This window comes from Rhodofomes roseus, assembly GCF_022264815.1.
Source record: "Rhodofomes roseus strain CIRM-BRFM 1785 chromosome Unknown C8Q71scaffold_9, whole genome shotgun sequence".
Classification (NCBI taxonomy): domain Eukaryota; kingdom Fungi; phylum Basidiomycota; class Agaricomycetes; order Polyporales; family Fomitopsidaceae; genus Rhodofomes; species Rhodofomes roseus.
Window position 1 is genome coordinate 230,994 of NW_025952965.1, and position 14,148 is coordinate 245,141.

The window sequence follows — 14,148 nt, forward strand, 5'->3', positions numbered from 1 at the left end:
CGATCCTGATGATCAGCCCGGATATGGCAGGTGTAGTCGTCGAGTCATCAATTGTGTGTCCTCGTCCCGGCCTCCGACGCTCGGCCACTGCCTCCGATCCGTCAGACCGTACGCCGTCCGTCCCCGACGCACCCAACGCACGCGGAAGAGGATTGCAGGCACGAACATGTATTACATCTATATTCTGCGCGCGCACTACACTGCACCAGGGAGTTCCAGCTTCTTCAGTAGCTGCTCGGCGGGCTTCCCCGTCCCCTCCGGCAACTCCAGCTCGCGCACCGGGGGCAGAGCCATCAGCCACTTCGCCTTTTCCGCAACATCTGCGTCTGTCACAAGGCCACGCTCAACCCATCGACGACAGAAGAGATTCATCGGATAGGGACACACCTTCGTAGAGCACCTCATAGATCTACAGCGGGCAAAGTATCATCAAGATAATCAGGCGGAGAAACAACGTATGCCGTGGCGGACTTACCCCAGTCGCAATCGGTGCGTTCACACCCAATCGACTGATCAGCGTATGTAATGCCTTCGTTGTCGTAACACCTTCGGCCACACTACCCAGCGTCTTGATGATGTGGTCCAACTTCTCTCCTTTGCCCAGGCGATACCCCACGGTGTAGTTTCTACTCGTGGACGAGCTGCAGGTCAGAAAGAGATCGCCGACCCCAGCGAGGCTAAGAAATGTGAGCGGTGATGCGCCATAGGTCGTTCCTATTCTGGTCATCTCTGCGAGACCACGCGTGATCAAACCTACGCAGAAATTATTAGCAAGGGAGTCAGTAGCTCAACGCGGAGACAACTCACTAGCTCTCGTATTATTCTCGAATCCAAGGCCATCTGCCATCCCGGAAGCGATGGCATAAACGTTCTTGAGCGCGCCGGCCAGCTCGACGCCAATAGGATCTTCTCCTGTGTAACTATGGAGGGAAATTAATGCAATGAGCTGTCTTACCCTAAGCCCACGTACCAGCGGAACCATGGCTGATGAAATAGGTGCGAGGCTCTCTGCGCGTGTGCAACTGATAGAGATACGACGGAGACCGACGTCGGCTGGCGTTTAATGACTACGTTGAATGAGACCCCATAGTAGAATCGGTGCATCGAGAATCACGTACTCTCTTTTGCAAAGGATGGCCCCGACTGGGAAGGGAAGTCAGACATGCCTCTGACCCACGATTTTGGCCTAGGAACTGACGATGAACGTTGCGACGTTCGCGATGGCAGGTCCACATGTGTCGGCGATGATTTCCAGCGTCAGGGCATTGGTTGCGATCTCAATACCCTTGTTGACGAATATCAACAGCGGGAGATTCCCCTCGTCGAGCAGTGGTCTCAAATTCGTGAGCGTTTCTCTGCGGGTCATAGTCAACTCGGTGGATTGAGAGGCCGAAAGGAGCTAAACGATACCTCACACCCTCGGTGGGAATAGCAAAGAGCAGCACATCGACGCTTTTGATGAGTTCTCGCGATGGGAATTCTGGGCCAACGGCCTTGACCGTGTCGGGGAATACATGGTCTTTGAAGACATCGCTGCGGTGGGTTTCATTAATTTGGCGAACTGCGTTCTCGTAGCGAGACCACAAGAACACGGTGTGATATGAGTCCGCGAGGTGGTCAGCTAGACAGCTGCCGAAGTTCCCCGCCCCAAATACGAGTACTTTCGATCGATCGACGTCCATAGCAAAGGAGGGCGGGAGGGGAAACTTGGTAGGCTTGACCCAACGGAGTCCGGAAGTCCTGTGTCGAACGAATGCTAGCGGCGCCGAGTGGGGGTGGGGTAGACGACGGAAGGGTGTTGGGAGGCTTAAGACAGTGCGTTTGGCAATAGACGTAAGTGGCCTCATGCAATGCAGCCCCACAGCGACTATAGACAGGTCTGGACTCGGGGCTACCACCGAAACCTTAGTAGTAGTTCAACCAGTCCGTATGGCCTGAAAAATAACCTAGAATGCTGCGTGAGTATCTCCAGGTCTAATCCTTCGAGTATTGTAGAGTCGGTAGTAGAGTTCGGCGTTGGTCGCGAGCCATCCGCGTGTTGACGTCGACGCGTCCGCGTCAGGGCGCGCAGGGCCACGTGAAAGATCTTGAGATCTGTGCCCCACGGTCTGCTGAGCGCTTGTGCGATCTTCTCCCTGTCTGCCCCCCAGCCCACATTCTACTCAACAGTCTTGCGCGACCACGTCCTGTGCCTCTCAGCAGTACAACCTTGTGTGCGATGATGTAAAATACATATCTCACCACGAGAATGGGCTTTGCGTGGTGCGCTTCACATCTATGTGACGACAGTCGCTCTCTGACACGTCGATTGTGCGTCCAGCACACTCTCCCTATACACAACATCATAGTGTTGGCGTATACACTCGTATACACCTATGACATAATGTATGTTGAGGGAATCTCAGATATTAGAGACACTTTTGCGGGCAGCAATCTGCGCTCTGTATCAACGTCATGCACCGTTCGCCTCTATGTCACGAGTCAGCTATAGTTGATGTCGTCACGGACTAACTTATAACATGCGAACGGCCATGCGCTACCGTGCGCTTCGCACATATCGCTGCCTTCTCCACGGTTTGATTCTGTCATAGCGAGCGCGGTGATCGCTCGCATGACCTCCGCGACCCAACGGCATTGCTCCCCGCCGCTATAATGCCTTCGCTGACGGCCCGTAGACCTCCAGCTCTGCTCCCGTTCAACGACAGCTGACTTGTCTCACAGGCGGAAGTCTCGGCAGTTCTGGATGCGCTTGGAGGTATAAAGCAGACGGGGACTAATGATGACTGCTTCGTGCACGCATACGTCTGGAGCGGAGTAACATCATTCGCGGACACAGTCAGGATGCGCCTACTCGATATCGCTCGGCGGCCTCTGCTGGCCTGGCTTGGCCCGCTTTCTCTCCTCACCTCTAGTGTTCCCAGCACACATGCGGCTAACCCGGACAATTCGACTCGTGAGTTCTCGTGTTTGGTATTGTCAGTCAGGATACTCATTGGCCTGTGTGCACAGTGCTCGATCCGTTATATACTCGGCTTCCGACCGGAGCCGTCAAACCTTACGGATGGGCATTGAACATGGCTCAAGTACAGGCGAACGGGCTTGCATCCCAGCAGCCAATATGGTTCAGCTAGTCAGTTTGAAGATTGCATCTTCCGAGATCACGGTCTGACCATCCGCAGTGTCAGAGACTCAGTCTGGTTCGGAGGGATGCTGGAGTACAGCGAAATGCAGGAAGCTGCGCCGTACTGGTAGTAAGTGGAACATACTGTCTAAGACTGGCCGAAATCATAACTCGTGTCTAGCAACGGATGGGTCGGACTCGCGTACCAGCTCCAGAACGAGACGCTCCTCAACTACACGCAAACTTTCCTCGACTACGTGCTCGACTCGCAAGAGTCCTCCGGCAACTTCGGCCCACCGCCCTTCAATACATCCCTCCCGGTCCTCCTCTGGCCGAGATACATGATCATGCTGGGGCTCATCGTGCGTCGATCAGCTTCTGCGTGCGCAGATCTCCACTATACTCACTGTCCTCGCGGCATCCCCAGCAACATGCAGAAGCAGATCCGAGCCAGGCAACTGCCATCAACGACCTCATGCACAACTTCGTCTCCTACGCAGCGGAGCGATTCGCGGCTGGCGACCTCGGTACGGAAGACCTCGGCGAGCAGTATGGCTACCAGCAAGTCAGATGGGAGGAGGTGCGTCATGTGCGAGCCGTTCTCAGAGTTCGTCATTGACGTCAACACGCGTGCAGCTCGTGCTCGTCTTGCAATGGCTGTACGACAACGACCCTCGGGGAGAAGAGCAGCAGCTCATATCTTTGATGCAAGCTGCGCGCGCACAAGGGTACTCGTGGAAGGACGACTTTTACGTCGACAACGGTACTTTCCCGAGGGAGGCCGTGTCCGCAGCTGACTCTGGCATGCACAAGTGAGTCTACACTGAGGCCCTGTCCATTTGCGACTGGACTCATTTCGGCTACTATTCGCAGCCATGGCGTCAATGTTGGTGAATGTAAGGCCCCAATGATTCTGGGGCGAGTGCAGGAACATTGATTGCTTGGTAGCGCTCAAGTCCGAGGCCTTAGCTTGGCGCATGACAGGCGAGCAGAGCGACATCGACAGCACGTACGACCGCATCGACATGCTCTGGCAGTACCATGGTCGCCCGCAAGGCATCTTTGGCACGGACGAACACCTTGCAGGGCTTGGCCCCTCCAGAGGGTCAGTGTTGAAAGCGTGTCAGATCCGACCGAGAAGCTGAGGATTCCACAGGTCCGAATACTGCACGAGCGTGGAGACGATGTTCTCCCTGGAGCTCATATACGCTATTCTCGGAAACCCCGAGTGGGCAGACCTCACTGAGAAGATCACGTACAACTCCTTGCCCGCGCAGGTGCGCTTTCGTCCCGTTCTTCCTGCCACTCTGTCCTGCTGACGAGGAGACGGCTATCTGTCGACAGAGTACGCCGGATTGGTGGGGACACCAGTACCTCCAGCAGACGAACCAGATCTGGGTGAGGAACCATACAGACGGGATGGCGTGGGCAACGGATGGGTCCTACAGCAACGTGATGGGAATGGAACCGAATTACCCTTGCTGTATGCTTGCTCCCATCCTGTGGACAACAGTGCACTGTGGCTGATGCAATGGCTAGGCACGGTAAATCACCCACAGGGATGGCCTAAGTTCTGGGCGAACAGCTTCTTGCTCGCCGATAATGGAACATCGCTCGTGCACGCATTCCTTGGACCTGCGACCGTCTCAACGACCCTAGCGAACGGCACAACCGCGGATGGTACGTATCGTCTGCACTCGCTAGGCACAGCCAGCTCAAATGACATGTCCTAGTAACCGTCGACACGCTCTACCCCTTCGGCTCAACGCTCTCGTACAACATCACCGCCTCCGCGCCATTCACGTTCTACATCCGAATCCCCAGTTGGGCGCAGAACGCCAGCAGCATCAGTGTCAATGGTGCGGCGGCCTCCCCGCTCTCCCAAGATGCCTCCTCCACGTTGCAGAGCGTGTACGTCGGCGCCGGCGAGACCACCGTGGAGCTGTACCTCGAAATGCAAACAGAGATTGAGGAAGGGTTGAACGGGAGCATCGCAATCCACCGGGGGCCGCTGTTTTACGCGGTTGATCTTGCATACAATGACACTGAGACGGCAGCTCTTAGGTGAGCCTTGAGTCGTTCGCTATGAGTCGTGATGGAGTCGTCTGAAATCGGGTGTGATGTGTGTAGGTCTACCGGCCCATTGGACTTCCTCGAGACGCTACCAAATGTTCCTGCGTCAGACCTTACTCAGGTACGTGAATCCTTCATCCGCATGGGACGAGCTCTCAGCTCACAACGCCATTGTTCATAGTACGACAATAACACGCATGACCACACCTGGCTCCCTACTGCCCCGTGGAACATCGCTATCGACCCCTCCACACTCACTTTCCACGAGGAGAGTGTCGACGAGCTGCCCTACTATGTCTGGGATACCGGCGCGCAGCCGCAGTCCATGACTGCGCTCGCGTGTGAGATCGACTGGCCCGTCGCGTCGGGCGACGCTGACTGGCCGCCTCAGAGCCCTAATGCGTGTTTGGGCGATGCATTCAATGTCACGCTGCGGCCGTTTGGCGGGACGAGATTGAGAATCGGACAGTTGCCGACTGTGTCGATCGGTTCGTGATTAGTTCAGAAAATTGCCTCGTATTCGAGTGAGATAGCGGTGTATAGACTAATTGATACAGAGTGCCTCTGCTATCGAGACCGTGTTGATCTCTCGATGAGATGCGTGCGTTACGAGGATTCTATGATACACCTGTTGAAGGCATGGACCGGCTGCGCGCTCATAGCCTAGTCACCGACCAAACGAGCTTCCAGTACACCTTACCTGCTGGTCTCGGCGGGCCGCCCTCAAGCTCCCTCAGCTCCGCCTCGACGCGCACCGTGCCCTTCGGGAAGACCACCCCGTCCCACAGCTCCTTCCACGTCTCCGGTGAGTGGCAGAAGAGATCGATATGCTGGCTATCTGGGCGCTCCCGTCCTTCGAACACGCCTTTCTGTGGGAGGCCGGCGTGCCAACCGAGGATCATCGAGCCTGAGGCGGGCGAGAGAAGGCCTGCGAGGGCGCGGGCGAGGTGAAGCTGTTTCTCCTCCGGGAAGAGGTGGAATACAGCGGAAAGGTGGATGGCGGAGACGTGACCCTGCAGCTCGGATAAACGCTTGACTGAGGCGAGAGGGGGAGCCGGGGTGGATGGAGGCGACGTGAAAGGGGGGACAGGCTCGAGGAAGGTGGGGTCGAGGGAATCACCTGCGACGAAGGGAACAGGGAAGGTCTCGGGGGTGTCCTTGAATAGTTGGAAGCCATAGTCCCAGAGGGCTGTCAAGACTGACTCAGCATCATGGATTGGTATGATCGCCTTTATGCCTACCAGGCTCAATGTCTGACACAATGCAGTTCTGCAGCGGATAACCATCCGCAACGGCCTTCCGGATGTCGTTACCGACTGAAGTTGGTCATTAGCAGCTATAGAACTTGGAATGGCTATAGAGACAGACAGCAGCATCCTATTTCGAGGAATACAGCCCCTTCGCGCTCCTTGCCTAGCTTCAGCAGTTGGCCGTACGCTGGGAACCTTGCTAACTGGAGCCTGTAAGTGCGAAACGAACATGAGTTTCTGAACTAATGTCACCAACGGCCGCGTTTCAGTCCCAAGACGTACTCTGTGAACGTGAACCAGCGAATACACGTATAGGGCTTCGTCTTTTTCCATTTCCACGTTAGTGAGCGGCAGCTGTGTTGTACGCAGGAGAGTGCCTACCTGGTATGCATCCTTTTGAACCTTCATTATGTGCAGCTTGAGCGCTTCGTCGTCGTGTAGTCCTGTCTGTTGTCTGAAGAAGGCCAGCTCTTCGCCATCGAGGCGATAGTAACTTTCGTCAAGGTCAGAGAGAGGACGTTGTCTCTCGATGACGGACGGGGTTGACATGTCAATGGCTAGTAGCGTTAGCAGGTGTAAGGATGTTTGGTATCACGGTTCCGCTGGTCTTGTTGTGGCAATGATACAGGCAACCCACACCAGTATATATACTATCTGGGGTCATACGGATGGACGGAGTATCGACTGTACGCCGGCATGTACTATACGCAACCTCTCGGCCGAGGAACTGTGTAACGCCATCACAGAAGAATCCGGCCGTGAGTAGACTACGAGTCTGCGACCTGTCAGACAGCCCGCTAGAAGGACGTAGGCCCCGGTCAAACGACCGTGCGTCCAAAGGCTCGCAGCTTCGTCTGCATGCCGATCCATTTTGATTCGCGGTCGCGGGCTGAGATCTTACCAGTTGCTTGTGACAAAACAGGCGCCTACAGCAAATAAGTTTTGGATACATCGCATGCACTTATGCATCACTGTACGCACCTAGTACATTGCACGCCGGAGATGCCATTGCATGACGCAACAAAGAACGAGAGTCATTGCGAGATCAAAGCTCGTGAGCGAATGTCGTACACAATCGGGACATGTCCATATGTGGCCTCGGAAATCATGTCTTCATCCATCCAATTGGTATACTACGTGGCTGCATCACCTCTCCTAGAGAAGAACAACACAAGCCGAAACACTTTGACCATCGTCTTCTCATGACGAGAGACCGCCCTCAGCGTTAATTATGAACGCAAATCACACAGCCTCCCTGTCTGACTTCGTGAGTATCAAACAGGCATCGGCAGTGGGATGTACCTATTACTCGCATTGCGTCCTATGCCCGTCCACTATCCTGCTACCCAGTAATGACAACGTCGACTGTGTGCAGCTTTCCCATTTTGACGACCTCTGTTGCTGCGAAGAGGCGCGGAGGCCTGCGGAGGCATTATCAATGTCGGGGAGATGACGAAGTCCATATGTTCCTTGAGTACGTGGAGAGGAACAGACCCAGTAGACTGAATAATCTCCGGTGCCCAAGTCACGTAGTATAGCCATACCGAAGGAGAGAAGTTATATCGCCAAATCCAATATTCGACTCACCAGTGTCAATAGCTGCACGCCCAGGTGCTGCAAAGATAATGAGTCACTAGTCACCTCTCAATACATGACCTGAAACGCCGCGTAACTCGCATCGACATCGATGTAGACATTGGTTGCGGCAAGCAGGATGTTATGCCCAAGTCTCGTATGTAGATCTCGTTTCAGAGCGCTCGTGAGCATGCAGTACAAACGACCGCGGGCTGGTTACATACCTCATGGTGCGTCGAAATGAGAGACCTGCAGTGATCGGACACTCATTCAAAAATCATGCAGACTCCAAGGAATCGTAGAATATCTCTCGACTGGCCTTACGACTCCTCAGAGGGTCTTGCGGTTAGTATATATACGTTCGTTTGGGAACTGCAAATCAGTATAGAAGACTTCCAATGTGCAAGATAATCGTGCATGTTATACATTTGTCGTACCGGATGAGCGAGATCGAGAGCTGATGTACAAAATCCGAAGCGCAAGTTCTAGGGACAGAGAAAGATCTGCGTTTAGCGACCGTACCTGGAAAATCATCAGTGAATCGAAGTCACTATGAAGAAGACATTCGACGGACTTCTGCAGCTCCCACTCTCGGTTGTCCAATGGGCAGACGTTCCTCGTCTTCAACCACCGGGAGATGCAATGGAAGTGGAATGCATGCTGAGCATGATCGTCGTTGAGTTTAAGGCGTCAGATATGTGGTGATATCACATACGTTGCAAATCCCCCATGCTGCGTTGCACTCCTCACTAGTGGCAGATACTTGATTGGCTTGACAATCAATGCCTATTCATCCCACGTCAAATACTGCGAGATAGAGTGACTGTGGACTGTTCCACGCACAGAGATCCATGATATGGTTCCTGCAGATGGCGCAATTGTCGACGACGATGTCTGCAAAGAGCGCGCTTCGTCAGCAAGCCGCACGCGACGGGTTGTCCAACCTTCACGCACCCCAAGCCCACAATGAAACAGCGTTCCACTGTTGTCAATGCCGACAAGTCAACCATACGTATCAGCATTCGATACTGCTAGGAGTCTCGCGGATGCCTCGCGTACCTTCTTGACCTCAAATCGCTTCTTAGCATCGCCTTTGTCGACGGCCTTGCCAATCGAGGTGGCCGGGGGATCAACGTCCATCTCAGCGTCGGCCATCTCTAGTTCCTATGTGTATGAGGTGGTCTAGGAGAGGTGGAAGGGAAACAGATGCGACGACGGTGGACAAAGCGAGCAGCGAACCTGTGTAAGCGCCACATCCGCGCGCCTTCGCGCCTTATGCGCGTGACAGTGACCGTGACAGAGTACCCGTCCCAACTTCCTGCCACTGCCACTGCCAGTGCTACCGCTCGGGTTGCGCCTAACAAAGTGCTTTTGTTCTAGATACTTGCAAGACAGCCTCGAAGGTCTTCAGTCCTTCATCTCAGGCCATCTACACAGAATGGAAAAAACAAACCAGGAACTCACGCAGGAATTCTACGTCCACTTCAATGCAGCGCATTCTGGTCTGCTGCTTTGTGTCAGCCTGCACGACTTTCCCTAAATTGCAGTCTCGACAGAACTCGCATCACGGATGAGCGGTCTCAGTGCGGGTAGCGCAGATTCGAAAGCTGTGCAGCAGTTATCGACTGACTTCGCAAAGCTGAGGAAGGAACTGACCGATGCGACGAACTTTTTGCCCCCTTACAATCAGAGGCAATGTGAACTCGTGAGTTGATCAATGCGGTTCTGACACTGAAACGGAGACGAGCTCAAATATCCGTAGCAATTGAAAGAAGTTGAAGGTTCTCTAGAGAAGCTGAGGACGGCCGCTGCCCCCAAACCGAAGTTCGCCTTCAAGCGCAAAGCGGTTCCCTCCGTACAGTCGCCTTTACCAACCGCTTCGCCCGCCTCGAGGGATGCTCCCGAAAAGGCGGTAGTCGTAACTTCCAGCAACGCAACACCGTCTACTGGGGTAACGATATCTGGTCGCAGCCACGAGTTTATCGACCTCTCGTCTCTCCCGCCTTCGGTCTCCGCTACAGACCTCATCATCTCTGATCTGGATCATTGCGTGTTGTATATGCTCCCCAGGCCTGGGCTTGAAGACGACACTGCACGCGACGTCAGAATCACAGCTCTTCATGCTCGTAATGTCAGGAATAGCGTGTTGATCATGCCCATGATCGAGGGTAGCGCGCTGCTCCACGACGTATCGCAATGTGTGCTCGCGCTCGGCTGCCACCAGGTTCGTGTTCGTCGCAATTTACTCAAGATATGTCAGCTGATTATTTGGTAGTATCGTATGCACACCTCGACGCAAACGGATGTTTACATCTCCCTCGCATCTAACCCCGTCATCGAGCACTGCAAAGAGATACGCTTCGCAAACTATCCTCGGTTCCTCCAAAGGGCTGGCGATGAGTATCCAGTGCGTAATCTCGTCGGTACCATCTCTTTGCATGTTCGCCGCTCACTCCTGTGTTGTAGAGTACTCTGACGGTCCAAGATTTCTCCCACATTCGACCTACTCCCTCGCCGAACTGGTCCATCCTCCCTGAGGATGCCGTGTCACCCGAAGAGCATTGGCCAAAGCCTGGCGTCGCGGACAATATCGATGTCGATCTTGTTCTTCAACGACTGCTGCCGTCAAGTCGAGGATAGCTCGCAAGCGCACTACGTTGTGGGCGGAAGGACCAGGTGCTCGGCATGGAGTTCATTTTGAACTACATACAATAGGTGAGTCGCTGCAAGTGTCGTTGATTGCCACTAATCCCATAGCTTTGGTATGAGACTGGAATTAGTGTCCCGGCGTGATGGACTAGGGACCCAAGACTGATGGTGGTATCTAATGAATGTTGCAGAGCTCCATGAATACTTGGACATACATATTGAACCATGTGATCTCAAGATGCGTGGTCAGATAGAGCACAGACGCTTAAGTCGGGCAATGCATCCCTTGCTCGGAGAGCAAGGCTCTCGCAGGTCGAAATGAACGCTACCCCTTTCGACCGTTGTTGTTCGTTGTTTGTATTTCTCGCCATACCAGTCTTAGGGTGCCTTGTGTCGTCATCATCGTCCAACCTGACACCTCACGCGACCTGCGTCTCATCCTGCTCGTACTTAGCTGCGCCATGACTTGCTTGACTGAATGATTTCGGCCCGCCTCAGCAGTGGAGAGTCGGTCGAGCATCATGCAAAAATGCACAAGTGAACGTTTGATGTCCGTGCGTTCGACCCGCGAGAAAGTGGCGCGCCGCGATGCCTCCTCATCTTACGTCGATCTGCAGCGGGGCAGCAGTTGAGTGCGGGGGTGCGGATGCGCACGGGCAAGAGTTTCGGCTCCATATGATGCACGACCAATGTGAACGCATTCACAACAACGCAAGAAACGAAGAACGAAATAAGGCTCGTACGCTCCTGTACTCCGAGCAAGGCTGGCACGCCATCGCTGGCGGCATTTCGAGTGATATGTGAGTTGCCGTATAAGTATGTTGTCACACTCACTCGACGCGTTGCATACGGGACTTGAGTGCCAACTGAGTTGTCGTAGAGCACCGCCCCTTGACACACTGACATACGTTGTCAGTTCACACTATCATGACCGTAGCTATGCGAAGGAATTGCCCCGACTCGGAAGGCATGGACGTTTCTGTCAGCCGCACAGTGGCAGTGTGAGAACCTGTCGTGATGGACTGCCAAGTACACTGCGGAGTAGGCATGTAGAGCATTGGATGACTCTTGACCATGATAGCTCCGTCGGCGATACCGCTTGCGATCGATTGTATGTGAGTCGCTCCAACGAGTCCCGCAGGCATACTTATAAACGACAACACCGTCCTCAGCGTCTCCCTATAGCTCACTCTTGATGTCGAGTCTTCCGCAGACCGAGTGGACCTCTGGCCTACCCAGGGACATCATACACTGTATCCTACCTCATGTACGTCAAGTATAGCCTTAATCGACGTAGGTCTAGGAGCTAACGTTCCACATAGGTGACCCAGCGAGATCTTGAATCAACTTCACTAGTCAATCACGAATTTGCAGACATCTCGCGGTCCCTCATATTCAGGCGAATCGCCATGAACATCGACGAGGATGAGTGGTTCCACAGCAAGCTAGACTTCCTGCGGCATAGGCCCGATGTGTGCGGCTACATAAAGGAACTTGTCATCAGCTCGCGATGCTCCGCCTCATACAGAGAGACAGAGGGTGCACCATCTGTACCTCCCATTAAATTCCTCGAGAATGTTATCAAAGATGGCCTATTCAGAACAGGTCTCAAGAAGTTGGAGTACGTCGGGTGACATTTCCGTCCAAGAACACTGGCAATAACTGACCATCACTCCAGGTGGGAAGCCGAACAAGAGATACCTGCCTCCTTCTCAGAAACCGTCCAGACAGCGTTCCCTAATTGCACCTGGGTTGTCTCGAAGTACACGGGCAACTTCCTGTCACCGATGCCCACCCTGACCACCCTGAGGTCTGTCGTCCATCTGCACGCCGATCCGTTGCTCGGATTCCAGCCCGTCCTGCTGCGCTCGCCCCAACTTCGCGTCTTGGACGTGGCGGCGTATCAGCAGAGGGGCTGCGTGATGCACCACTACGAAGCGCCACCATTTTTGCGGTACGACCCGCACGCTGCGGCCTCCCAGAAGGCTTACCCACTGATTGAAGAGCTCACCATACGCGACTTCGGGTGGAGCGAGCATGGTGCCCGCGTCTGTCTCCAGACGATGCGTTGGTCGCACCTGCGCCGCTTGGAGCTGCTGCGCGGCAACGGGTTCGCGCTCTTGCAGGGCTGTATCCCTGCGCGCGAGACACTGCCCGCGCTCGAGGACTTCAAGCTGGTAACGTGGTATATGCGTGACGGCCAGCGACACCAACAGTACCTGGATACCCTCAAGCAATTCTTGACAATGGCCCCCGGGCTACGCGACCTGCACCTCGCAGGGCCTTGGCAGCCCCTAGTCCCGGTCATTACAAAGTGCCATGGTCAGACGTTGCGGTCGCTGGTGGTTCACGAACATGAACGTGCTCAGGAGCCGCAGAGGACCACACTCCAACTCTCCGACCTGATCACGCTGGGGAAACACTGCGTGGTCCTCGAGCATCTGGGCATAGATGTGGAAGCAGATTATTCTCTTCCGGGAAGTTCAGGTGTGAGTCTACGTCGATCGCTGATCTCATACGACGTTTGCTCATGCTCCGCGTACGTAGGGCGAGTCACTTGCCACAGTTGTGAACTCGAAAATCTTCTTCCCTGCCCTGCGGCACATCACACTTTGGACTCCCCTCGGCATCATGAAACAGCGCGCTCCGTTGCGAGGACTAAGTCTAGAAAAGCATGAGTCAACAAATCTTTTGGACAACCTCCAACGCCACGCCCCTGCAATTCTGGATCCGAGCTTAGGCAACCCAAATTCACGGTTTCGGGCGATTCTGGCGCTGTTCAAATCGTCCCAACATCGAGTCTCGGGGAAACCCCGAATCGCCTCAAAATCGCGTACTCTGATCGCCCCTGATGGTACCGAAGGAAACAGGGGAAAGCTCGACTCTGTCACAGTCAATATTGGAGAGCAAGATAGGCTAATGGGAGGCGGATACCCAGCGGGTGAGTGTCTTCTTAATCCCAGCTCCTCGATACCCCTCGATGACAACGTGACGCTCGTGTAGGTTGGGTAATCTGGGAGCAGAATGCCCGAACGCAAAGACGTCTTCAAAAGACCCACGACAAGCAATTTGCTATCCATGTGTATGGCATGCGCGGACTCGCGTTCAGGCGGTCGAGCGCGGAGCCTTCCCTTCTCTGGTCAGTCACCCATGAAAATGAGGTGATAGAGGCACCAAGTGGTCCATTGGGTCCATCGCTTCGGGGATTGTACTAAGTAGCGTCAGGACAGTATCCCCACGTAAGTTCTACCTCAGACATAGTCGGTCATCTCTCACTAGGGTGTGCACATGTAGACTAGGCACGAAGCAAAGATATCAGCTACGTGATGAAACCCGAAACCACCGCTGAGATTTGGCCATCCCTACGTCGATAGTGTAAGTGCCATAGTCTGTGTCGCTGGCAGAGTCACATACGTACTAGTCTCGATACGTTGTATATGTACCGCGAATGTATGAGTTCGTTGAGCTGTAGGGTAGCGT

General features: G+C 54.3%; 6 protein-coding genes across 6 annotated transcripts; 3 read left to right on the top strand and 3 right to left on the bottom strand.

Moving 5' to 3' along the window:
* Positions 1–195: 195 nt before the first annotated feature.
* C8Q71DRAFT_707407 (NAD-dependent glycerol-3-phosphate dehydrogenase) lies at positions 196–1,682 on the bottom strand (the record flags this gene model as incomplete). Its single annotated transcript, XM_047920559.1, has 8 exons — positions 196–326; positions 388–409; positions 476–753; positions 808–920; positions 971–1,067; positions 1,119–1,143; positions 1,199–1,355; positions 1,411–1,682. The coding sequence occupies 8 exons, from the start codon at positions 1,680–1,682 to the stop codon at positions 196–198; spliced, it is 1,095 nt and encodes a 364-aa protein (XP_047779168.1).
* Positions 1,683–2,747: 1,065 nt separating this feature from the next.
* C8Q71DRAFT_581289 (uncharacterized protein) lies at positions 2,748–5,770 on the top strand. Its single transcript, XM_047919498.1, has 14 exons — positions 2,748–2,953; positions 3,010–3,130; positions 3,180–3,251; positions 3,303–3,483; positions 3,549–3,701; positions 3,758–3,933; positions 3,995–4,017; positions 4,070–4,226; positions 4,278–4,398; positions 4,466–4,604; positions 4,661–4,801; positions 4,855–5,185; positions 5,252–5,315; positions 5,376–5,770. Exons 1-14 carry the CDS (start codon positions 2,842–2,844, stop codon positions 5,688–5,690), a joined length of 2,106 nt encoding a protein of 701 aa, XP_047779169.1. The 5' UTR covers positions 2,748–2,841; the 3' UTR covers positions 5,691–5,770.
* C8Q71DRAFT_581201 (uncharacterized protein) lies at positions 5,771–7,062 on the bottom strand. Its single transcript, XM_047919497.1, has 5 exons — positions 6,826–7,062; positions 6,727–6,767; positions 6,563–6,654; positions 6,436–6,510; positions 5,771–6,383 (listed from the first exon to the last, which is right to left on the bottom strand). The coding sequence occupies exons 1-5, from the start codon at positions 6,991–6,993 to the stop codon at positions 5,851–5,853; spliced, it is 909 nt and encodes a 302-aa protein (XP_047779170.1). The 5' UTR covers positions 6,994–7,062; the 3' UTR covers positions 5,771–5,850.
* Positions 7,063–8,528: 1,466 nt separating this feature from the next.
* Positions 8,529–9,174, bottom strand: C8Q71DRAFT_857329 (uncharacterized protein; the record flags this gene model as incomplete). Its single annotated transcript, XM_047927401.1, has 6 exons — positions 8,529–8,541; positions 8,594–8,679; positions 8,735–8,805; positions 8,863–8,913; positions 8,974–9,001; positions 9,079–9,174. The coding sequence occupies 6 exons, from the start codon at positions 9,172–9,174 to the stop codon at positions 8,529–8,531; spliced, it is 345 nt and encodes a 114-aa protein (XP_047779171.1).
* A 152-nt stretch (positions 9,175–9,326) lies between these two features.
* On the top strand, positions 9,327–10,906 carry C8Q71DRAFT_756462 (tubulin binding cofactor C-domain-containing protein). Its single transcript, XM_047923597.1, has 4 exons — positions 9,327–9,724; positions 9,782–10,243; positions 10,295–10,426; positions 10,486–10,906. The coding sequence occupies exons 1-4, from the start codon at positions 9,590–9,592 to the stop codon at positions 10,657–10,659; spliced, it is 903 nt and encodes a 300-aa protein (XP_047779172.1). The 5' UTR covers positions 9,327–9,589; the 3' UTR covers positions 10,660–10,906.
* Positions 10,907–11,863: 957 nt separating this feature from the next.
* On the top strand, positions 11,864–13,671 carry C8Q71DRAFT_857331 (uncharacterized protein; the record flags this gene model as incomplete). The annotated part of the gene is made up of 4 exons (XM_047927402.1): positions 11,864–11,935; positions 11,991–12,289; positions 12,347–13,157; positions 13,216–13,671. The coding sequence occupies 4 exons, from the start codon at positions 11,864–11,866 to the stop codon at positions 13,669–13,671; spliced, it is 1,638 nt and encodes a 545-aa protein (XP_047779173.1).
* Positions 13,672–14,148: the final 477 nt, after the last annotated feature.